This window comes from Vigna radiata, chromosome 7, assembly GCF_000741045.1.
Source record: "Vigna radiata var. radiata cultivar VC1973A chromosome 7, Vradiata_ver6, whole genome shotgun sequence".
NCBI lineage: Eukaryota > Viridiplantae > Streptophyta > Magnoliopsida > Fabales > Fabaceae > Vigna > Vigna radiata.
This window is the reverse complement of record NC_028357.1, coordinates 49,472,276-49,497,912: the sequence shown is the minus strand read 5'-3', so window position 1 is coordinate 49,497,912 and position 25,637 is coordinate 49,472,276. Positions and strand designations below refer to the sequence as shown.

General features: G+C 31.8%; 4 protein-coding genes across 5 annotated transcripts; 2 read left to right on the top strand and 2 right to left on the bottom strand.

Moving 5' to 3' along the window:
- Positions 1 to 1,487: 1,487 nt before the first annotated feature.
- Positions 1,488 to 3,685, bottom strand: LOC106766880 (stem-specific protein TSJT1). Its single transcript, XM_014651658.2, has 5 exons — positions 3,407 to 3,685; positions 2,158 to 2,398; positions 1,957 to 2,077; positions 1,740 to 1,849; positions 1,488 to 1,656 (listed from the first exon to the last, which is right to left on the bottom strand). The coding sequence occupies exons 1-5, from the start codon at positions 3,607 to 3,609 to the stop codon at positions 1,621 to 1,623; spliced, it is 711 nt and encodes a 236-aa protein (XP_014507144.1). The 5' UTR covers positions 3,610 to 3,685; the 3' UTR covers positions 1,488 to 1,620.
- Positions 3,686 to 12,178: 8,493 nt separating this feature from the next.
- On the top strand, positions 12,179 to 16,910 carry LOC106765746 (pentatricopeptide repeat-containing protein At4g11690). Of its 2 annotated transcripts, none has more exons than XM_014650469.2 (2): positions 12,179 to 14,452; positions 16,412 to 16,910. In XM_014650469.2, the coding sequence occupies exon 1, from the start codon at positions 12,268 to 12,270 to the stop codon at positions 13,957 to 13,959; it is 1,692 nt and encodes a 563-aa protein (XP_014505955.2). In that variant the 5' UTR covers positions 12,179 to 12,267; the 3' UTR covers positions 13,960 to 14,452; positions 16,412 to 16,910. The 2 variants fall into 2 exon arrangements, with proteins under 2 accessions (XP_014505955.2, XP_022639804.1); XM_022784083.1 differs by having other exon boundaries at positions 12,179 to 14,502.
- A 165-nt stretch (positions 16,911 to 17,075) lies between these two features.
- LOC106767968 (basic 7S globulin) lies at positions 17,076 to 18,602 on the top strand. The gene is given in 5 exon segments (XM_014652934.2): positions 17,076 to 17,191; positions 17,392 to 18,123; positions 18,126 to 18,254; positions 18,257 to 18,370; positions 18,373 to 18,602. Coding segments are annotated over 5 exon segments (1,188 nt in total). The 5' UTR covers positions 17,076 to 17,106; the 3' UTR covers positions 18,501 to 18,602.
- A 1,085-nt stretch (positions 18,603 to 19,687) lies between these two features.
- On the bottom strand, positions 19,688 to 21,326 carry LOC106765556 (basic 7S globulin 2-like). The gene has a single exon (XM_014650223.2). The coding sequence runs from the start codon at positions 21,281 to 21,283 to the stop codon at positions 20,015 to 20,017; it is 1,269 nt and encodes a 422-aa protein (XP_014505709.1). The 5' UTR covers positions 21,284 to 21,326; the 3' UTR covers positions 19,688 to 20,014.
- Between the last annotated feature and the right edge of the window lie 4,311 nt (positions 21,327 to 25,637).

The following is a 25,637-nucleotide window of genomic DNA, read 5'->3' as shown; positions in this document are numbered from 1 at the left end:
GAGTTTCTGGACAAATTTTTATTCTTTACTAAATTTTTCAGTGTTTTCATTTATTTTTTAAATTTGTTCACTTTTTTACTGGAGAAATTATATTATTTAAATTAATTAATTTAATGAATATTAATCAATTATTTTTATTTTTTTTAATTTAAAACTATTGTTGCATCAAAAAATTTTATAACTTTTATTGTATGTAATTTTTTCATAACATTGTGTATGAAAGCTTAGATACAAATTTTGTTTTAATTTGAATTGCACAAAAAAAGTAACTTAATAAAAACTATCAAATTTAGTCTCTGTAATATTAAAATTAGGTTTATCATAGTAAAATTTAAAAAATAAAAATAATAAGAAAATATATTAAATGAGAAAAACTAATAAAAAGATTAAATAAATTAAAATTTATTGTAATTTATCACTCTCCAACTATGAATTGCATCTTCTACAGTAGTCTTTGAAGATTACATCAATATGATTTTCGAGGATAATAACACAATATTATCGGCATGTATATAGTTAACTTTAAAATAAAAGATGTATACATACATATATAATAAGCAACACTGTTATATTATACAAAATTCAATCTATTAAATATTAAAACAAGTTCTAATAGTAACACAAGTTAAGAAATATGTACTCTTCAAAAGTATAATATTGAATCGTAGTAAGACAACTCTAGTCAATTCTAAAATTACATTAGGTCTGACGTTAAAATAATATGCCATAATTATTCTCGTAGAAAGACTAATAGTGATTTACGATAATACTTTATTTGAGTTTATATTTTACAGAATAATTTAAAAAAATATTTAAATTTTATAAAAAAAATAAACTAAAGTAAAATAGAAATACTCACATATATAAATTAATTTTTCTTTTAATAAATATAAAAAAAGTAACGAATGAATAATAAGACAAAATCTTTCAGACAAAACCGATTGAGAATATTCATTACTATTAAAGAATACTAAGATAAAACATTATTTTTTATTCAAAATAAAAAAGAAGCAGGTAAAGTAAGAAGAAAAAATAAAGAAATATGGAAATCAATTAGGCATTTTTAGGAGAAAGAGAGAAATAAAAAAGTGAGTCAGACTTATTTTTATTTCCTCCCAAATTGGAAGAAAGGAGTAATAATTAATTTAAACAACATAATCCCTCTTTAACACCTAATGATTAATCATCTTATTTTGTATTTTTCTACTTTCTTATTTTTCATAAATCAAATACTCCTATTTTTACTTTCTTCATTGCCATATTGGTGTGTCCTGTTTTGTTCTGTTTTTAAAATGAAACCAAATATGGAATGCAACTTTAATATCACGTTGTGTTGCGTTCTCGCCTGCAGACAACTCGAATCTCTTCACGTGCAAAAAAGAATAGCAAAAGTGAAGGATAATAAGTCCAATTTGTATTGTATAGTGGCAATGCTATGGAATTGATTTAATTGTTGTTTTGAAATTTTAAATATAGAATGGTGGAAGGAAATTTAAAAGCAGAAGAGTTTTTATTAGATTGACAAGCGTTACTGTACACTGATAGAAGCAAGTGCTGATACGAAAAATACTGATAGAACTAAGGTACTCCATTGCAGAGGTTATTTCTCCAAAGGAACCTCTATTGTCTGGCTGCAACAACTGCTGGCCCTTCCACCTAAATAATTGGATCTCAAGTTCATCAATGGAGATCAAAAGAAACTGACATTAAAGAATAATGTATTTGTTTCATTTTGTTACCTTGAAGGTTGCACCCCAGATTTCCTCCTCCTTAGCAGGAACTGCAGTGATCTTATTCTTAGGATTTTCATAACACATCAATCCTCCAACAGCTGTGGAGTAGAAACATCCTGTCCAATTAGAGAGTGAGAGTTTGAGCAATGAGAGGAAATGTTTTATTCTTAACAACACACTGAGAACAAATTAATGGGAATGGTGATTGATACAAGTTAAGCACCTTGAGGGAAAGAAGCAAGTGACTTCCCACAAGCACCTTTAAGCAATTCTGCATCATCAGCAAATGCTACATAGCCATCAGCAGTAATTCCCCAATACAGAGGTACCTTACCGTATTGATCCTGCGAAAAATAATAAAATCAAAAGGAGGAAGAAATGACAAGTTACAGTGTATGCTAGCTGTGGGAGTGTGATTACTGACAGAGGCCAAAAACAGGGTGGAAGTGGATTTGTCAAAAAGTATGAACGCAAAGCTCCCTCTGAGATGGCCAACAACGTGATTAACAGGGTAAGGTGCTCGGTCACGCAAGGCTTTGTAAGCCTCAATCACCAACAATACTTCATTGGCTGACTTCCCCAGTCCATACTGTTGTCTCAAGTGCCCCAAATTCTCAAGGACTCCCTCAAACAAGCAGAATACTTCATCCTTCACTGCAAAAGATCTGCATTTTCCACTCAACCCTTAGTAAGACAAACCAAACTAACCTTTCTTCTTATTCATATACATAAAAAAAACTTCAAACTTTTCATTGCCACTAATCTCCGATTTTGACTACAAAAACCTATTAAAACCGTTTTCATACGACATAGGTTTAGTTTGTACAGACAAAAAAGATTCTCAACGGTCGAAGAATGTTCAGATTTAGATTTACGGTGAAACAATCAAATCCAGTACTACCAACAAGAAAGAACCTGCTTGATTAAACTCGTTGGGCCATCATGGAACCATGGAGCCTATTGGGCCGTCGAACATATAAAATAATCAGATCCATTAACCAATTCAACTATACTTTCATTGGTCACACTCACAGACAATCACTTAGAATATTCTCTTGGGGGACTATAGAAGCAATAAACTACATCGAGTTTTAAAAAATGGAATTTAAACCTACTCATATATTATTATATTCATTTTTCAAGAACTCATTCGATACATGATTAGAAATGCTTTTAATAAATTTTGAAATCAATCTTACACATTATCATATTATTATATTATTTCATATTATAAAGAAATACGAAAATATATTTTTCATTTTAAAAAATTAAAAATAAACAAATTCATACGGTATTAAAAGAAACTTGAGATTTTTTAGTCCAACTCATCAATTACCTTTACCTATTTATTCAAAACAAAACCATTTTAAAAATAAAATAAAATAAAAAGTAAATCTGTCAACTTTATAGTTCTTGGTTATGACTCTTTGTAGAATTGGCCACATAAGTAAATATTGCAACGTGTCGCAAGAACCAACCACGGTAACCAGTAACTACAGTTATTTCACTCACTAACTCGTCGTGTGTGAGTCACGATGATCAGATTTGGCACCATCAACCGTACGATCAGATCGCTTGACTTTTACGAATTAACTTCTTTTTTTTTCTAAAGTTTATAATTAATATTTTTGAAGTTGAACGATTAAGGAAGGAGCAGCGCTGGTTTATTTTACCTGGGTTGAAACGGCGACTCGTTGTGATGGGTATAAGCAAGGTGGACATGCTCTCCGATCTCCACCGACACTGTGGAAGCGTTTTTCTCCTGGAACCGCTTCCACAGCGCCGCCGCTGTCGTCTTAGGCGACGGGGTTCGGCTGCCGGCGGCCACAAGCTCGTCCGGCGGCGAAACGATGGAGCTGCTGAACACACCCAACATTTTACACCCCTAAACTGTTTATTTCCCTTTTCTACGCATTCACCAGAATCTTCTTACGGAATACGATGGGAAGAAGGAGCGCGTGTCCATTGGTTTTATAGAGGGAGCCGGAAGGGTAGTTTAGTCATTTAATTTGGAGAGTATATTGATGAGTTTAGACAGGTGACACGTGGGACTGCATCCGACAACATTAATTAACGGATCCCACGGCTTGTTTGAATGCGACTTTCATCCTACGACTCATATTGCTGCCACGTCCTCCGCTAACCTTTCATGATATAACAGTTCAACCCATTTATTCGTGTTAATTTTGGAAAATTATAAACATACACGTTTTTAATTTTTGAATAAGTATGGAGTTAAAAACATGATGTTCATTTCTTATCCCTCTTAACTTTTTTATTTTAATTCGATCTTCTTTTTCTATAAATTAGATAATATAACCATATTTTAGTACGACGGTATTTAACTAACTTCAAATGAGATAGCCAATAAAAAACTTTAAGAGTAAGTATAAATGCTATTAATTAATGCACTTAGTTTTAGAAACTTATTAAATAATCAAGTTAGTTTCAAGGCAAGATTAAAATTATCTCTCCTCGTATTACAAAAACTATTTTTAAACTCAACTTATTTCAGAAACTATAGCTGCATCTCTTTATATATATATATATATATATATATATATATATATATATATATATATATGGAAAATGGAAGAGTTTAATTTTAAAAATTTAAACTACCTAATGATAATTTAAAAATTATAATTAATAATAATAATAATAAATTAATTAATCAATTACATTGATAAATATTAGAAAAACACATACTTTGATAATAAAAAATAATAAAATAATTATTATTATAACTATAGTAATCATATATTCTTTTGTGTTTTAATTATTTCATGAATAGACTGTGAGATAAATGATGGTATATCTTTAATCAAAAATAAGAATTCAGTTATATAGTTTTATAAATAAATAAATAAATAAATATATATATATATATATATATATATATATTAATATATATATTACTATAATTATTATACTGTATAACTATATTGATATCATATATATTTTTAATTATTTGTTTTTAATTTTATAATATTTTATTTAATAGTTTTATACTATTAACAATAATCAAAACAAAAATTAATATCAAATTGCAATCAACAAAATCCTTCTTTAAAAAAAGCAGAAAATGTTTAATGATTATGACCTATAAATATATTATAACTCGTTAAAAATCAATATAAAGGAAATGCAGGGGTAGTTTATGACCTTCTTATTTAAAAAAAAAAAAAAAAATTGGTGCAAAATTTACTAAAATAATATACATTTAAATGAATAAATTGTACACTTTTAATTTTTCTGATAAATTATGGGAAATAAGTCCGATTGAATTTTTGTTAGTAATGTATTTTATAACGAAAGATTAATTAATAGTATTTAAAAAGGAAATTGTTTTGGATGGAGGACCCAAGACACTACTTTGCTTCTTGGCGTGCTGATGGTGCAAATCGAACCACCTTAATGCAGTGTTTCAGATGACTCTCACTCTTATAACCCCCATAAAGATTGTATATGTGAATCTTGCAGAATCATGGGTCATTACACACAGACGGTTATAGCCCATAACTCAAACTCAATGTCTATAAATACGGGGGTAAGTAACCAGGTAAAAGGATCCGATTTTTACTCATTATTACCTTGATATCACTGTGACCCTGTTGACTTGAACGTCGGAGTGCTAACTTGCAGGTCGTAGTGTGACCTTGCTGACTTGAACGTCAGAGTGCTAACTTGCATAGGTACAAAAGTCGTATGCATCAATACGCAAAAAGTGCTTGTACGGTTATTAAATATTCTTTTTGCCCTTTTCTTAGCTTAGTTGTCTTCTTTATATATCTTGGGAATAAAGACAATNTTTAGCAATCTACCAATATAGTAAAAAGAATTCTAAAAATATTTATCAAGATAAGGGAAATACTACTTAAGTGATATAATCAGGATAATGATCCACCAACCTGCTAGTTCTTTTTATGAGGCACAAGCAGGAGAATTTGTCCTGGAAGCAGAAGAGTTACTGAAACTGTGTGAAACTATCACAAATGTTTATGTACAAAGGACGGGCAAACCTTTATGGGTTATATCGGACGACATGGAAAGGGACGTTTTTATGTTAGCAGCAGAAGCCCAAGCTCATGGAATTGTAGATCTTGTAGCAGTTTAATAAAAAATTGGTGGCAAAGGTTATTCTAATTAAATACAGGATTGGAATTTTAATTTTTTACTCTTCGAACTTGACATTTTAAAATAAAATCTCTGAGAGTTAATCTATTAATATACTATAAATAATATAGGCTATAAGGAATATAGAATATAAGTAATTAGGCGTAACTGCCGTTAACGTATCCCTGTATCTCGTCGGAACTTTCGCACTTGTCTCCACTTATCTTTTCCTATCTTCCACTTAATCCCGATCACAGTGCGTGTGTACCCGATCACACTGCATGTGTGCCTGATCACACTGTATGTGTGCCCAATCTATGTGTGCGCCCGATCACGACAGAGCCATCTTGTCTCCCTATCGTACAGAAATCGATAGAGAAAATATATCAAATTAATAATTGTTATCATTTTCTGCATAATGTGAAACAGACTTATGATAAAGGTTGATATAAACTTAGAATTTAATGAAACTGTGGTCTCATTATCATAGTTATAAAAAATAAAATTGTAGTACCTAAAGAGAATGGTGGTAGATGAAACAAATAGATGTATTTGGAGAGAATAAAATAAATGAGACGAATTAATTTAGGTTTTGTGAGCATATAATAGTTTAATTCATTCAATCATGTTTCTCCTTGGGTTTTAGAATAACTCAATAAAATAATGAAAGTCTTTATAGGAATTAAAATACTTGCTGAAACACACTTTTGATTGATTAGTCGATGATGATGTTCATGTCAGTGTCTCAAATATGTAACTTGATACTATTATAAATTATAATAGTCCGATTCTTCTCTAGTCTTAAAAAAATTAAGAGAAACTGAGTTTTAAAATGATAACAAAATTCAATAAATTAATAAAATAGAAATATATTTACTATACATAGCCTTTCTATTTTGTCTGTTTAAATTTTGTTTTTAAATAAAACCTGTCTTATATTTATATTTATATTTACCTTTATGAATAGCTAAATAGAATTTAAATACTAAAATAATTTTCATAATGTGTGTACATATAATTATAATTTTAAAGTAAGCTCATTTTACGCTACTCACACGTGTGCAGGTGCCATCTAAATAAAAAAAAAAAATCGAAAACAGGAGTTAAAATCTTCTGTGAATAATCGTTTATTTAAAAAATTGTGTGAAGTCTCTATTAAGAGCATGTTGTTGATCGAAACACGGTTTAGTGTTTTTTATGATTATTTATGTTGTAATATAAAATTGAATGAATTTAATCTGTGTAATATTTTTACACATTCGTTTGATAAAAAATATTTGTATTCCCAAGTTATGCTCTTTGTTAGAAAATATTATTAAACTCAAATTAAGTTTTAATTTTTTTTATTATTATATGTACGTAGGAAAAAAGAAGACTGCTTAGAATTATTATGATGAAAACCATGGGTAACACTGTGTTTTCTATGGATTGAGAGAGCAACTTGAGACTAAATTAAGAAGGTTGTATTTGATTAACATTAATTTAATCATATCATATTTTAACACATATTGGTAGGACAACAATACAAAGAGTCTCTTTCCTTTAATGGATACAAATAAGGTTTTTAAATAAGAAATGAAAAAAAATTATATATTTTTATTGATAAAGAGAATTTTTTTAGAACATACCAAAAATAAATTCGTGAAAATTTGACTAATAATATTTTAACAGTGTAGAAAATAGGAAAATGGTGAGAAAAAGCATCTGTTGCTTTTGAATATTGAATTTTCTTTACATATAATTGTTTAAAAATGACTTTTTTTTTTAATTATAGAAAGAGATCCATTTGATTGGAGAATCTGAATGACATAAGTTGAGTGAAGGTTGAAAAAGTAGAATAAAAAAAAAGTAAGAAAGTGACGTGGAGGTTGTTCTTTGGGGATAAACACACCTTGTTTTCTATTCCTTTAATAATCTAACAAACCCCACGCCCACCGTTTTATCACACGCCCACAGATTTAATCTTCTCCAATTTAGTTCTTCAATATTTATTTAACCTGTGCTTTCGTTTTTATACATTCTTCATTTATGCTATCTTCATAATAAAATAACTTATAACGACTAAAATCAAATAAGGATTAAAATAAATAAAAAGTCATCGTTTTTATAAAATCTAAATTAGAAAATATTTTTTCTTTAAAGATCTTCATATGTTGGGAGGAACAAAATCATCATATTTTCAAACTCAATTCATCATTATATAAATCATATACTTTTACGTTTGATTTTAATCAATTTGCCTCATATCTAAATCAATAATTTTGAATTTTAAGTGTAATCTATTTAATTGGATTTTGAATAAATATAACTTGAATTTTTTTATTGTATGAAAAAAGTTGAATCAAACTAATTTGAGTAAAAAGAAACGAGGTTGATTTATAATCAATTTATTTATGTTGAATTTATATAAAGTTGAATCAACTGCAATAAGTCAAATTTAAATTAAACTTACGTTAAATATAATTAATTTGGATTAGATAAAGCCTGTGTAAATTTAAGTTGGACATGAGAACATCAAATCAAATTAAATTTATTTGAGTTAAACCAAATTAATAAATTTAGGTCAACTCGAGACAATTAAGCTTAAGTCGGGTCGAGTCATCTCGGTTAAGTTTAAGTTTAGTCAATTAGGTATAAGTTTGGTGAATTGATCAAGGTTCTTGTTGAGGTGAATTAATCTAATTTAACATTGACTTGAATCAAGGCAAGTCTGAACAAATCAAAATGAACAAGTTACTTCAAAGTAAATAGGTATGAAATCAAATCAAAATAAGTTTGGCTTAAATCGAGTTTAGTAAGTAAACAATTGTATTAGTTCGTTCATATCCAATTCGAGTTAAATGAATCTAGATCTAACTAAGTTAACTCACAATCATAATTAAATTAAATTGAATAGCTTAGATCTTATGTTCACATTAAACCAAATAAAATATAATTCCTATCAAACGAACATTTTAACATACTTTTTTGTTAAAATATGATAATGAAACATGTATAATTTAAATTTAACTTAGTAACAAATTACAATTTTTAAAAGTAACTTATGAAAATAAAACACATTTAATATTGAAAATATTATAAATTAGATTTAATTTAATTTAAATTGATTTAGTTTGAAAAAAAATAATTCAGTTTGATCTAAAAAGCATATGTTTGTATTCAATCTATTCTATAGTATTTTAGATTGAAATGTGGACATTTCAATAATATTCACCTCTATCACATGTTTTATTTATCGAAGTTATATATTCGAAAAAATATTCGCCGACTAATTAATTTATTCACAGTGAATACTTAAAAAATACTAATTTATAAAAAATTTAAATGAATTGTCTTTTTTTGCACAATTATTTATAAAATGTTTAACTATTATCAATCAAATCTTCGTTAATGTAAATCAACTTTAGTGTAATATCTCATTATGTTTCTATAAATTATAATAAAACTAAATTTTAGGTTTAATAAGTTCAGATGTCTCTATATTTGGAAGTTTGTTTCAATTGGGTCTTCCAATTTTTGAAAATAATCAATTAGGTCTCTAATTTTGTCAATTTGAATCAATAAAAGTCTTTCTGTGTTAAATGTAGTTAACGAAATGAAGTTTTTGAACATGTGGTAAGTTGACGCTTTCAGGTGACATTATTTCAAGTGCATAGGTGGATTATAAAAAGGTGTATTTGAAGGTGAAATCCCTAAATTAAAAGGATTTCACCCTTTTATAATCCATCTATGCACTTGAAATTATGTCACCTAGAAACGTCAACATACCATATGTTCAAAAACTTCACGGTGTTAATTGATCAAATTGACAAAATTAGAGACCTAATGATTTTCAAAATTAGAAATGCCAATTAAAACAAATCTCCGAATCTATTAATACTAAATTTTATTAATTTCCTAATACTCAGTATAGTAGTTTCCATAAAACATACAAATTGAGAGAGCAAACACAGGAGTGTGGTGGTTGGTGTGGGCCCGACCCAACTGCGCATAGCTGGGATGAATATATGACAATGACCAAATATTACTCTGCTTTTCATTATTACTTACACACACTATCGTTGCCACGTGTATTCATTTATAGCCATTCCTTTCAAAATCACATATCAATTTCTCACTGTAAAATCAAACAGAAAAACATCACCTGGATTGGATGGGACAACCACATACATAATTTCCACCGCGGGGACGTCTTCACGTGCCACTAATTCCAAAATAATTTTCTTATTAATTTATTTTCATATCAAAGTAATTTCGATAGAATCAATCATTATATAATATATTATTTGTTTTATTATCAAAAAATATTTTATAAAATAATAAAAAGTATTTACAATAGAGCATTTCAAATTACGGTCTGGCTAATCTAGATGTTTAGTGCGTATTTAAATGATGGAACATTTAATTCACGTCCACACAGAAGATAAGGTTATGCGTTCTTCTTCAAATGTCGCATGATGTACATTAGACCTCCACTTCAATATTGGTTTGAAAATCAACATGCTTACATCACAGGAATAAAATGTACCATGATATTTTAACAGTTTTTTTACAACAAAACATGTTTTATCATTTTATTAGTCTGTTTGAATTTATTTTAAAAAATATCTGAAACGAAACATAAAAAAACTACCACATATACATTATTAAAAAGTTGTTACATAAAATTATTAAAGAAATTTTTTCCAAATAAAATATATATAATACGATTTTATATGTATCTGAAAACTACATCCACAGACATTGATGTCGACACAACAAATACTTTAAATTTTTATAAAATGACATGAGAGGAGATATCGTGTGGACAACAATTGTAGTATCTATCGAAAATAATAATATTTAAAATAATTTAAATGCTGAGTTAAAGTCTTTCATAAAATACAAACAATTAAAGTTAAATATTATATAAAATAAAAGTTTTATAATTTTTTTTATAATGATTTAAGTTAAAGATATGTTAATTTTTTATATAAATTGTAGCTGAGTGGAGGGGACCAAAATTATGATTTATCGCCGTCCTTCCAGGGCGTATGGAGGAAAATCTCTGGCATGTCGTTGGTTTCGATCACTCTTCATTGACCCTTTTTTTATTTGTTCACTTTTATTTTCACAAGTAAACATCGACTTTTAGATAGTATATTTATTATGGAAGCCAATATTCTTTCATTTTCAAATTAAAAATATCTATAGTTTTATATATGAAAAAAATATAAGTGTTTATACCTAACGAAAGATACGCAGAGAGTTGTCTTAACAAAGTTTTATAATTAAGTTTTACGTAAAACGATTGAAAATTAAATCGTAATCAACGTAGTCTAGATTGTTGGTGCAAGAATTTATATAATTAGGAAGACCACGTCAAATGTCACTTACCTAAACATGCTTATTTATTGGAAGTTAGCTTCAGATTGAGATAGCAACGATATTATTCATGAAAAAGTTAGGCCAAACATTGATGTTTAACTGAGAAATCAAGTTAATGTTTGGCCTTTGTGATTCTTAAATCAGATTAATACAACAAAATAGTAAAAAATTACACAAGTTGGTTCGAAATTAGTGAAACCTGATTTAATACTCATTATAGAAATGTCTATTGTCAAACTTAAAAAATCTCATACTCATTTATCAGAAACAAACACTAGAACGCATATTACTTATTGATGTCCTTGTCAACGTAATAAACTTAAAAAATTATAGCATATTTAAAGTTAATTGCTTCCTTGAGAGTTTAAAATATTTTAATTCAACATACTTTATAAATTGTATAAAAAGTCCACCATAGGTTTTCTCACGTATTTATATAATTTGGATGGAAATTTAAACCCAACCACGATTTAAGGCATATAAAGTATACCTATAAAAGATACCATCCTATCCAAAAAATGTAATGATTAAAAAAAAATTCATTTAAAATTGGAAGAAATAAATCTCTCACAAGTAAAGAAAAAAAAAAACATTACCATATAATAACTAGATTACTCATTTCTCCCCATAAAAAGCAATTAAAAAAATAAAGAGTAATATTATGAGGGCATTGAACAATTTGGGTCTGGGACACATGTTTGTAATGGGCTTTTGTTCTTGCACCCCCAAAATTTCTAATCGCATTCCCATATTTTTTAAAATGACCTGTGTTTCAGATTACTTGTTATGAAAGTCTTCTAGAATAAGCTCTCAATAATTTTTGAAACATGATTTTTAAAATTGGATTTTCAGAACATAATTTCTGGAAAAATATTTCTAAAATAGGATTTTGAAATAAGTTTTTATTAAAAAAAATGGAAAGTAGTCTTAAAGATAATATTAATATTAACGGAGGGCAAAAATTGATAGTGAACCTTACGCCCACATTTGCAGTTGAATAGCAATATAAAGAAAACTGACGTTTTTGAGACGTAGGAAGGGTTAGAGAAAGATGTTTCAGTCTCATGAAAAAACTCTGATACTGATCCAAAAAATGGTGAAAGTGGCTCCACCAAAAGCACTTTTGTTGTTCAATTCCTCAACATATGAGGGCCTTCATCACACTTCTCAGTCTATCTCTTTCATCTTAAACCATCTCCTATCCCATGACATGCTACCCCAAGCTCAATCTCTTATCTTGCGTCTAATCTCTGGTCGAATCCCTTTGCACACATTCTCTCCCTCCTCCTTAATACCTCAACTAACACAAGCCCATTTCACCTCTTCTTCAACTTATGCTCCTCTCTATGAAACAATTGTCAATGCTTATGTTCATTCTCACTCCCCTGACCAGGCCCTCACTTTTCTACACCAGATGATTCACAAGGGTCATCTTCCTACATCAAACACCTTCAACAATCTTCTGTGCTCGCTCATTAGGTCAAATTCTTTCGATAAAGCTTGGTGGGTTTTTAACCAATTCAAGATTAAAGTTGTTATGGATGTCTACACTTTTGGGATTATGATCAAGGGTTGTTGTGAGGTTGGTGACTTAATGAAAGGGTTTCGGCTTGTGACCATGTTGGAGGAGTTTGGTTTGTCTCCTAATGTTGTTATATACACTACGTTGATTGATGGGTGCTGCAAGAATGGAGATGTTATGCTGGCGAAGAAGTTGTTTTGCAAGATGGATAGGTTGGGTCTAGTTGCTAATCAACATACTTATAGTGTCTTAATGAACGGGTTTTTCAAACAAGGACTTCAAAGGGAAGGGTTTCAAATGTATGAGAATATGAAGCAAAGTGGAATTGTGCCAAATGTTTATTCCTACAGCTGTGTGATTGGAGAATATTGTAATGGTGGGATGGTGGATAAAGCTTTTAAGGTGTTTGGTGAAATGCGTGAGAGAGGTGTTATATGTGGGGTTATGACATATAACATTTTAATTGGTGGGCTGTGTCGAGGGAAGAAGCTTGGTGAAGCAATAAAGTTAGTTCATCGATTGAGCAAAGTTGGAATCAGTCCTAACATTGTTACATACAATATACTGATCAACGGGTTTTGTGGTGTTGGAAAAATAGACACTGCTGTTAGATTATTCAGTCAATTGAAGTCAAATGGACTTTCACCAACTTTAGTAACCTATAATACTCTGATTGCAGGGTATTGTAAGGTTGAGAATTTAACTGGAGCTCTTAGCTTGGTCAAGGAAATGGAAGAGAGACGTGTTGCTCCTTCCAAAGTGACATATACGATTCTGATTGATGCTTTTGCAAGACTAAATCATATGGAAAAGGCACGCAAAATGCATGCTTTAATGGAGAAGTCTGGTTTGGTTCCAGACGTACACACATACAGTGTCTTAATACACGGGTTATGTAAAACTGGTAACATGAAAGAAGCCTCAAAACTATTCAAATCATTGGGGGAACTGCATTTCGAACCAAACAATGTTATATATAATACGATGATTCATGGTTACTGCAAAGAAGGAAGCTCTTACAGGGCTTTTAGGCTACTCAATGAAATGGTTCACAATGGAATGGTTCCTAATGTGGCCAGTTTTTGTTCAACCATAGGGCTTCTTTGCAATGATGGAAAATGGAAGGAAGCAGAGCTTCTCTTAGAAAAGATGATAAATTCAGGACTAAAGCCAACGGTGTCTTTGTACAATATGGTTTACAAAGAAAAGATCAACGTTTAGAATGCCAAACATGGTTTGGATCGTCATGGCCTGTCCCCGAAGGCCACTTCCTTAACTGGATTAGTAATGACATAGTACTGTGTACTCTTTTATAGCAGGCTAAACTTTCTACATCCCGCAAATGTATTCATTCATCTTGGAATGCATCTTTTACATTTAAAAGAAGTTCATTTCAAAATACCTGAAAATACTCATAAAATTGATAGGGCGCTGGAAGAAACACCCTTTATAGCATGTCAGCCATAGCCAAAGCCCCTCATCTTTCCAATTAAGAAAGACCCAGCAACCGATATGTTCTACACCACAATTGGCATAGGAACTCCCCAACACAACATGGATCTAGCCATTGATCTTGGCGGAGAGAACCTCTGGCACGACTGCAGCACAAAACGCTATAATTCTTCCTCCAACCGTAAAGTTGTTTGTGAGTCAAAGAAATGCCCCAAAAACGCTTCATCCATTGCCACTGACTGCATTGACACTTATAAACCAGGTTGTGCAATCAACGATTTTGTTATGACAATGAGCAACTCATAGTGAAATGTTGTATTCTTTACTGTTTTTAATATTTGGATTTGTTTTTGGATTTCTCTTAGCATTTCAAATTTGCTTAGATAATTGTTTTTTTTTCTTTTTAGTTTACTAATCATATTTTGTTGTTTCCTAGTTGATTCTAGTTTTTATGTGCGTTTTTATATTACCTGCTGCTTTAGTTATCCTTGATTTTAGTTTTCTCTTACTGTTTTTAAAAGTTGTAGAGTTGTTTTTAGGATTCATTTGCTGTTTTAAGAATAGTTTAAAGTCCTCATTCTATTTTAGTATCCTGTTTCCATGTTTGATAGTGAAACTCTTGTTCCTTTGCTGTTTTTAGTCTGTAATCTAGTTTTTGCCATTCTTATATCATTTTAGGCTTGCTTCGATAAATGTTTAGTAGTTTTAAGACTTGTATGATTACTTGGTTGCTGTTTTAGTTCTTAACATGTACTGATTTGTACAGTCTTAACTTAAGTTGGTAATTCTTAATAGGTTGTTCACACGATTCTTTCACTTGAGTTGGGCAGTTTTACATGACAGATTAAGTTGCAGTCCAGTTTTGACAGCTTCTACCCTTGTGAGAGTTGTGCCTGATTAATTATTTTGTGTGATTCATACATGTAGGCTGGTCTGCAGAACTTGTGATGACTCTTTTTGCACTGTTTGATTGCATTTACACTCTTGAAAGGACATAGGCCATGTTTGTTGATTAGCCACTAGCCAAATAAAGCTTACCCTGCACAAAATTAACATTGAACCTGATTTTTGAGCCTGATTTACCTCTTCCTTTGTTGATTTGAGCTCACTACAAGCCTTGGAACAGAAAAACAATGAATACACTCTATCCTTGAGATGTGAGATTTCTTGGGCTTTGTTAAGGAGTTGGGGAATTCAAGTGTGGGGGACTTTGAGCTGTATGCAGTGGATCGCGAGCTGAATAGTTGAATAAAAAGGTTGAGCAAAAACTAGAAAAGTTAAAATAAGGGGTCTGCACTGAGTTGAAAATAAAAATGAGAATGATGAAAAATGGAAACAGAAAAGAAAGATTAAAGGTGGAGAAATGTTAATTTGTTCTGTGCTGCTGAGCCTGCATACGAATTACACATCTTCCACCTATTTTCTTCTCACTTTCTCTTGGTTTCAGCCTTGAATTTTCTCGCTTTACCTCATCTACACCCCTAGCCACATTACAAGCTGAAGCTAAAGTCCTATTGGTCTTGAGTGTTTTTCTAAATTGATTGGTGTTAATTAGAGGCTTTCCAAGCCTATGACAGTACGGGTTTTCGTTTTGGGCTGAGATTTATACACTGAATGCGAAACACTTTAGAGCATGAGTACATACACTTATCTTGGTGAGGGTAATTGTGGTTGTGAAATTGGTCTGGATTGTCTGCTGTTTGATAATGGTGATTGTAATTACGTAGAATCAGCTGGAACTTTGATAACTTGGATTGATTCTTCTACGGTTAGCCTTAGTTTTGAGCTGAAGTAGTAACATAGATTGTACAAGTCTGTGAATTTAGTCCTGTGAGTCTTGTGTGGTGTTTTCTTTTATTGCCCAGGGGTGCAATGGTTTAAGTGTGGGGGTGTGATAACACTCATTTTGATGCATTTTCACTAGACCATTGACATATCTTTAGGGATGTTTAGGTGTTTAATTCTTAGTTTTTAACTCAATTTCAGATTAGAGGTTAGTTCTAGTTTTTACTAAGTTTCATTAGATTAGAACATTTTGGTTTAGTTTCTTAATTGGATAAGAGTCTTGTAGTATAGTTTAAGTAGTAGTAGAGCTTACGTTACTTTCAACTTAGTCTTGTTATTTGTAGCTTTAATTCTAGACTTTATGTAGAATATTTTGTTAATAAACTTTGATGTGCAAGTTCATGGTAGTGATTTGGTGCTGTTTTGAGTTGTGCAGTGCACTTGAGAGAGCAATTGGCTTCAATATGAGCTAGATGAGATGATTGGCAGAATTGGGGAAAGTGCAGCTGCTCTGAAGGCTTGCAAGCCTGCTGCCACGCTGGATAAGTGAAGTCAAAGCTGTCCATTTGGATTATGCTTAGCTGTCAAGCTTACCTGGACAAGCGGTCAAAGAACTCTAAGAGGCAAATTTGAGAAGCTGGCTGACTTGTTACCTGGAAAAACTGAAGCAGAAGTACACTGTGAGGACTAATTGCACAGGAAGCTAACTTGTTCTTGGCACTAAGCTGACCTGCTATAGGCAGTATCTTAGGTAGTTAGCTATATAAGGACTGTAATAGAGGTGTTAGAAACGTGACACTACAGATTTAGACACTTTTACATTCTGCATGTTACAGCTTTTCTTAGAGTAGAACGTTTTCTCTCAAGTTCTTTATTTGTTTTTATACTCACCTTATTGACGATCTATATTGGCTCTGCTCTATTATAGAGGCTTTTAACGAAATCATCATAGCTCCCAACAGTAGATGCTGGCCAGGGTATGGATCGTGGTGGCCTGTCCCTTAAGGCCCTGTTCTTTAACTGGGTTAGTAATGACAGTGCTTCGTAGTCTCTTTTATAACAGCCTAAACTTTCTACACCCAGCAAATGTAGAAGTTCATTTCAAAATAAACGAAAATACTCAAAAAATTGATGTGGCGCAGGAAGAAACACCCTTTATATCATGTCAGCCATAGCCAATGGGAGGGATCATTTATATTTAATGAGACATGGCAAGGTAGGTTGTGGGAATTTTAATTTCATATTCAGGGATCTTTAGTCCGCACATCTACCCATTTTGACAAAAAAAGTATGGTCATTAAGATTATACCTACACATTGGAAGTGCTATGCTATTAAAACCAAGTCCACATTTTGAACAACACAGAGCAATCCCTTTAGCTAATGCTCACAATGGCTTCATCTTCTTCTCCTGCAGCCATTCATTTCATCCTCTTATCGGTAACCCTTCTCTCAGTTTCCTGTCTATCATTACCACTTGAATCGACATCCAAAGCAAAACCCTTCGTCTTGCCAATTAAGAAAGACCCAGAAACCAATATGTTTTACACCACAATTGGCCTAGGAATTCCCCAACACAACACGGATCTCGCCATTGATCTTGGCGGAGAGAACCTCTGGCAAGACTGCAGCACAAAACGCTACAACTCTTCCTCCAAGCGCAAAGTTGTCTGTGAGTCAAAGAAATTCCCCAAAAACGCTTCATGCATTGCCACTGGCTGCATTGGCCCTTGTAAACCAGGTTGTGCAATCAACGATTGTGTTATGACAATGAGCAACCCATTAGCTCAATTCAGAACCAGCAATTCAATGGTCGAGGACGTGATATCCTTGCCTCCCACATACGTACCTGGCTTTCTTGATGGCTGCGTTGATCTGGATGTTGACATCTCTGACCGTGCTTTGCAAGGTTTACCCAAAAGAACCAGAGGTACAGTAGGCTTTTCACGGTCAAAACTTTCATTTCCATCACAACTTGTTTTGGCTAATAGGCTTCTTCCCGTCTTCTCTCTCTGCTTCCCTTCTTCAAATAACTTGAAAGGATTTGGTAAGATCTTCATTGGAGCTGCTGCTGGTGGCCATTTTCAACTTGAATCCAAGTTTCTCCAAAACACCGCCCTTGTTGTCAACCCCGTTGCCACTACTGCTGTGTCGAATACTTCATTGACGTGAGATCAATAAAGATCGACGGTTATGTTGTCAACTTAAACCCTTCTCTGCTGTCCATTGACAAGAAGGGAAATGGGGGTACCAAAATGAGCACTGTGACTCCATGGACTGAACTGCATGCTTCGATTCAAGCACCATTGAGAATTCTGTCATTGGTCTGGTTGTGCCAGTTGAGTGGAGTATTCATGGAGGCAATTCCATGGTGATGGCAGGCAAAAATGTCTTCTGTTGAAACATCTATTGTTATTGGGGGGGCATCAGTTAGAGGACAATCTTTTGGTGATTGATGAGGCTTCGTCAAGATTAAGCTTTATCTCCTCTCTTTTAATTCGAAACGTAACCTGCTCCCATGTTTAAATCGTGTTCTACAACGTTAAAAGCACAGGAGTTATCTATCACTCATTTTCTGTCTTTTACCTCCTACTCACTAATAAAGGCTCGTGGTTTTTGTCTGTTACCTCAATTAAGGCGCGTGTTTTTTTTTTTTTTTTTTTCTGTTACGTTAACTTTGTGACCCCTACCAAAATTCTTCCAGCACCTTATCACTTTCCAATAAACAGTTTCGGATTTTTTTATAAACTAATTTTATAAACAAGTACTTACTCAAACTCATTATATAAATATTACAAAAAAACCATAATATTGAAAGACCAAAAACATTAACCCTGAACCCAACCATCATCAGAATAGAATAATGGTGATAAAACCCAAAATCGACACACAACAATATGTATTGAAGACATACATACCTTCGACCGTCAATCAAACCCACTTTGCTAATAATAGATGTTTGATTTTTTACTTTCACATTGCACATGATTTCCAAATCACACAGCATACCCATGAAAAACCCTTATTCAAATTTCGTTTTTTATTTTCTTATTAATTTAAATTTTCATGTCACAAAATTCTTAATTTCGTTTTTTACTTTTTTATTCGTCTAAATTCTTAAAATTTTTATGTTACATCTGCATAAATTATCAAAAAACCATGCCAAAACAGTTAACGTTAACATTTTAAATGATACAAAATAAATTGATTGATACATATTACCGAATTTAGAAATAAAATTAATACAAAATTGAAAATGGAAACCAAATTAACATTTCCACTCAAATGGATAACATCTGAATTATTACACTGCAGAAACTAGTTCTTCGAGGACTATCAGTGTAACAATAAAGTATCCAGATTGTGCAGAGAGAATTGAGTGGAGGATGGAAGGTGGTAAAGAACCATTGTATGAAATGTGGTAGAATTCATGATATTAATAATTTCTTCCACTTCACAGGCCCAATGCGTCATCATTGTTGCAACTTTGTTTCTCAGCCAATCGTGTAACTTCATGCTTTTGTAACAAAGAAGAAAAGAAAAGAAAAGAATTTATGTGAACCATATCCTTCTCTTTGCCGTACACAATGGATTCATGATATCCTTTCGTAAGTGTCCAAATTCTATATAATCAGAGATGCCCTTTTTATCAAAGGGGTAGAATACGAATCCAATCACGATATTTTCTCCCATTTTGCAATTTAACAAAATTCTTTAAGCACACGATAATAACCAATATTCCCATTCCAATGTCAAAAATACAGTGGCGCAAAAGTGCCATCAAATCATAAGATCATAATATCTCTCACCACCATCTTTTAAATAATACAACAGGATAAACAAAGAAAAAAGAAAAAAAGAAAACTATCCAAAAATCAAGTTCTTACAAAATTGAGAAGCTTCAGAAACTTAATTGGACAAGAAAACTTGGTAATTTAGAAGCTTCAGTTCAGAAACATAAATCAAACAGAAGGACTTAGTCCTTAGTACTACTACTAGAGCTAGAAGTAGAACTCCATCCTCAAAGTGATGGTCTATCATCAGATGGATTCTGCAGGAATGGAACTACCGAACTTAAAATCGGAACACTTGGTATTTTTGGTGAGAAGTGAAGAACTAAATCCCACCATGGAAGTCGCCAAGTCAAACTGCACTATCACATCTTCCAATTGATACCCTCCGATCACAATGGAATTTCTCGGGTTCAAACCTCCATCCAAGAACCCTAAACACGACACCTCATCGCTCACTCTCACCATCGAGTTCCTCCCATGTACGCTCCACTTCACCATCTCACTCTGCAGAACCAGTTCAATGACCGGCACAGAAGATCCCACTTGCGAGGAACCGAAACAGAGCTCAAAGGGTGCCACGGAGGCCACTCTGGTCATGTTCATTGACATGGCAGCGTCCAAAAACGCTTCCTTGAAAGAGTTGTAAATGGAACTCTGCATGGTGGTGTAGGGCACAATTGAGCTTATAAGAGTCAAAGCCCCTCCTCCACCACCCTCTTGCTCGTTGAACTCTGAGGCGTCCAAGGACAACCTTTTCCCGTTGATTTTGACGGAGCTGACGTTGATGAAGTAGTCGAGGGAGGGGAAACTGGTGACGAGGGGTGTGAAGGTTAGAGACTTGAGAATCTCGGATTCGTAAGCGACGTTCCCCAAGAGAAGAACACCTTTGGAGGAGGAGAGGCAGAGAGTGAGTTTTCTCTGCGTGCTGAAGTTGTCGAAAACCTGGGAGGGAAGCGAACTGCGGGACCTAGCGAGGCCAACCATGCCTCTGGCACCCTTGGCGAGGCCATGCAAGAGGGAGTTAGGGGAACACGTGAAGCGACTCTGGTGCTCGTGGATGGTTTTGGATTCCGCAGATTGAAGGGCGATGAGGTCCTCCACCAGTTCTCCTTCGGTGGCGATGGTTCCGGTGATGCTGTTCTCCGGAAAGACTTGGCAAGGTTGGTAGTGGTGCTGGTCGACGGGAGCGGAGAGAAAGGAGTTGGGCGATTTGTGGGTTTTGGCTGCGAAGCATTGGAGGGAGCGGTGAGGGGTGGTGAGGGAAGAAGACGAAGGGGTGTTTCGGGAAGCACAGTGGAGCCAGAGGAAAGAACCTCCCAAATCAAGGACCAGTTTGGTGGGAACAAGAGGAGTGCCGTAGGAGAGGGTTGTTAGGTATTGGTGAGTAGCAGCGTCTTTAGTGACAGGGATTGTGAATGAAACTGGGGAGTGAGCGTTGGAGAGTGAGAAGAGGAAGAGGAAGGAGATGATGATTATGGGAAGAAGAGAAGCCATTGAAGAAGAAGAAGAAGCCATGGAAGAAGAGAAGAAAGAGAATGAATTATGGTTTGGTTAAACATTGTTGTGGCTGTGTCCTTATCTTCTATCTCGCTCTGTGTGGGCGTGGACACGTCACCTTTCTTTTTTGTTGTGGGCCTCTCTCTTAGAGTAAAGTTATTACTATTTTGTTTTGAAGCACCTGCCATTATTGCTGCTTGCGTGAGCTGCATCCACATTGCACGCAATAAATAATAAATAAGGAAAATTTTTTTTTAATAACACTTTTTCAATAATTTTTTATAACAGGTGTGTTTTAAATATTTTTTAAATATAAATTTAAATAGATCAATAAAATGATAACATGTGTCTCGTTATTAAAATAATTGTCAAAAAATTGTCAAAATATCAATGTCCAATAAATAAATAAATAAAAATAAGACGTTCCTGTTCTCTTTGAGAAGAAGTCTCCTAGGCCACTTTAATTTCTTTTTCTTTAGTATTACAGTAATTTTCTTCCAGAAGATTATCTGTTTTTTATTTTCACTTTTAAGAAAATATGTTACTGTATTCTATTCTTAAATTGTATGTTATGTTTTTACTTTTATTTTTATTTTAATTGTGAGTTATTAGTATGTTTCTGCCACCCAATATTTCTCTAAACAAACATACTTTTACAATTCTTGAAATTCAATTTACTCTCAAAATAAACTGTAACCATCAAAGTTCTCAGCTACTGATTATTTATATTAGTTATATAACAATTACAATTCCAAATTATTGCAAAGAGACTAAAATAATTGTTTGAGGGAGCATGTGCAAGAGAAATTATTACAAGTTTATGAGGGTACGCAACTTTTCAACAATTTATCATGGAGGGTTAAGATGATTCTTTGACAAAATATCTACATGAAAAAAATCTACATAATGATACTAATTTAAAAATATACTGTTACGTGTTTTTATCTACGTTATTGAATATAATTAAATTTTTATGTTTAAAGAAATTTAGAGTATTTTATGTTTGTTGATAAATTAAACAAGTTCCATGATTCATTAAAAGACTGAGATCATTTTGTTATTACAAAATATTACTTAACTAACTACGAAGAGAAATTTCTGGAAATATATTTAATTTGATCCATTAAAATTATCATAATACAAGAAGTTTCTATATTAAAACAAAAATAGATATTTATGTAACTCTATTTATCTCTAGTAGTAAAATAGTTCATATAAAAAAAGTGTATGATATTCTATGTTAGAGATATTAAATTTAGAATATAGATTGGATCATTTACTATAATATTAAATTATACAGATTTAAGAGTATTGAAATTGATGATGAATGGAAAATTAGAAATTTCATTTTCTTTTTTCGTTTTTTAATGTCTGTATATTTCAATCTTCTTTTTATCTTAAATTATTTTAAGTCTAACTTAACTGTTCATCAGCTATTTTTTAATTTTGTCAACATAATTTATTTAACATACCACACTCGTTTAATACATTCAATACACAATATCCATAATCAAATAAACTTATAAATGTTTATTTCATTGTATTTATTTTATTAATATACAATTTTTTTATGTCGAATTTTATATAGTTTAAATTTGTACTAGTCGAACCTTAATATTTGTTTTTATGTTTATTCAACAATAATAAATTTACGTGTCATGCATTAATTTCACACCTAAGAGAAATTGAAATGATGTAAGTAAAAGGCCTTGTGTGAAATGTTAGCATTTTTTTTTTTTTGTGGATAAAACAAAACAAAAGAAAATTCACGTAACAATGACTTGAAAATATATCTTCAAATATTCTTTAATAACTTTTAATCTATAAAATTTACTCTATAAATCAAAATTTGAATAATTAATTTTACCTTGTGTTATGATTAGATGCATGAAGACTCAAATATATATAACTTTATTTTAAATTTATTGAAAGTTTATTTCGATTATACTATTCTTCTTTGTTAGGCATATTTGTATTGGTTTGATTTTCTTGAGATATTATAAAGATTATAAAATATTCTAAACTTAAGTTATTATGAAAAATATCTAACTGAAATGAATATTATAAATACATTTATTAAAATTCAGATTTTTAAACTTTTTATTTTATATTATTAATTGATTGATTATAATTTGTAAAAAAACCTTTATATAGTTTGTGAAATTCAACTTTAATCTCTATAATTTATTTTTTCTGGAAAGAAAAATATTAAGTTTACATAAATGAACAAATAACTTATTTTTTGTGTATTCAGTAGATAACTTAAAATACTTCAGACTTACTAAATATATATGTATATCACGTATATATAGTTTATACAGCATAAATGAATAAGGAAACAAAATCCCTAAAAAATAGTTGTGATAATTTGGAAACTGGTGTTTTTAAAAGACTAATTATGTATGTATATATTGATTGGTATCAAACAAATTAATTATGATAAAAATTTAAAAATAATTCAGTAAAGATGATAGGAGAAATTTATCGTGAGGCTTGTGCTTAATGAGAAATCCCTGTCCGTTATACGATATTTGCGATACTTAGAAAAGTGAGTAAGTTTGGGTGAATAGGATCCATAGAAACGCATTAGAAGTTAACGTCTAAAACTTTTACAGTTACAAGAAGCCGCGTCGCAAATGATGTCCTCAACCAGATATTCTCTCCTCTTTCCTTCTTCCACAATTACTCCTCATCAATCAAAATAATAATAATTTATTATTATTAAAATTATTTAAGTTTCGTAGTTGGAATCGATTCTCTCATCTATGGAATTCGATTACATTAGTGCATGCAGTCTATTTTTTTGACATCTCAAAAGCTAATTCTATGCATTTTCACTTTAATTACCCCAAAATCTCATCAGCTAAGAATAAAAAAAATGTATACCTCATAAATCTTCGCTACTCATCGCTTCGATATCCATGAAAACAAACGTAAATTACATCATCCCAAAACAAACACAACTAAGTTATGGGAATAAGACATGTAAATTTATCACGAATAATAAACATACTCTCTTTTTTTTATCCATACCTACCATACCCTTGTTTTTTTTTTTTTTTTTTATTTCCATCTCTCTTTTCTTATCACATCATATAACATATAAACCTATTGTTCCGGTGTGAAGCCGAGTATCAAACCTACACAGTTTCCTCTCCTCAGACCGTCCGCTAATCCCGAAGTCTATCTTCCAACAGTTCGCCTTCCCCCTTCTCCTATGTCCGATGTGTCCGGAAGGTACCTGCCAAAGGTACTCCGATGCTTAAGTTAGTCAGGTTATCCGATCGGGCATCTGAACTCAGAAGTAAATGCGTAATAAATGAACCTACTTACCTAGTGCCTCTGACATGTATTTATAGTGCTGGATATGGGTCTAGTATCAAGGCAATCTTAATCAAGGCCCAATCACCTTAATCATGCAATTATCCTAATTACCTTGGCTTTACCTTAATCATGCAGACCGTCCGTAGTTTACTGTCCGGTTCCTTTCATTCACGCTGACCGCCCGTCTTGAAGGGACAGCTAACCGCTTCCACTTAGATGTCTTCAATAAGTTGGTTCGTCTTAACCGGTAGGCCGTCCGGTTCTATTTCATAAGGCCGACCGGTGATCCCTAATACACCTATTATTTTTATATATTAAGTGTTGATAATCTTTTTGGTGTCTATGAATATTTTTTTCTAAATAAATTGTTTTAATATTTTAGTCTAATACGGTATCAAGTTTAATTGGTATTAAATATTCGTGGTGAATACCTTTTAAACAAATTAACCTTATTATTATTTTATGTTATATATATATAATTTTATTCTTACATATTAATTATGTTTTTGATTTTCGAATTAACAAACGATTTTAATTTTAATCCATATTTTAAACTTTGTTATAGTTAACTCCCTCACCATTTACAGACTAGCCTAACGCGGAGAAATTGAAGAAAACGTCATTTTGTTCTCTCGCTTCCTCTCTTTGTGGCTTTGATAACCTAGGAATCCCTTTTGTTGAAACGAATTTGAAACAACGATTATCTCTTAAATTTGAAACCTGTAAAACTAATGAGTCTGAGTGAAATCATTTGCGAGTTTGGGTGAAACAAATGAACTTAAACTTTAATATCTTTTAAACAATTTATAATTACCCGTTGTTTACAATTAATAATTCGTAATTAAATAATTATAAACATTACAAAAGTGGATGTGACTTAAAAATGAATGATGATGTAACATTTTGTTTATCATGTAAAAGAAAAATATCAACAAGGACCAATTCTATTTTGAAATAAGGATTAATCACTTGATAATTCAAAGATTAAAAACATAATTAATCACATTCTCACAAATTGGTATTCATCCTTGACTTTTATAAAAAAAAA

Excerpts from the sequence above, each read along its gene's own strand:
- LOC106766880 (XM_014651658.2), bottom strand. The coding sequence starts at position 3,609 with ATGTTGGGTGTGTTCAGCAGCTCCATCGTTTCGCCGCCGGACGAGCTT. Across the intron at positions 2,078-2,157 it reads CCACCCTGTTTTTGGCCTCT|GATCAATACGGTAAGGTACC; the intron begins GTCAGTAATCAC and ends TATTTTTCGCAG. Across the intron at positions 1,850-1,956 it reads ACTTGCTTCTTTCCCTCAAG|GATGTTTCTACTCCACAGCT; the intron begins GTGCTTAACTTG and ends CTAATTGGACAG.
- LOC106765746 (XM_014650469.2), top strand. The coding sequence starts at position 12,268 with ATGTTTCAGTCTCATGAAAAAACTCTGATACTGATCCAAAAAATGGTG.
- LOC106765556 (XM_014650223.2), bottom strand. The coding sequence starts at position 21,283 with ATGGCTTCTTCTTCTTCTTCAATGGCTTCTCTTCTTCCCATAATCATC.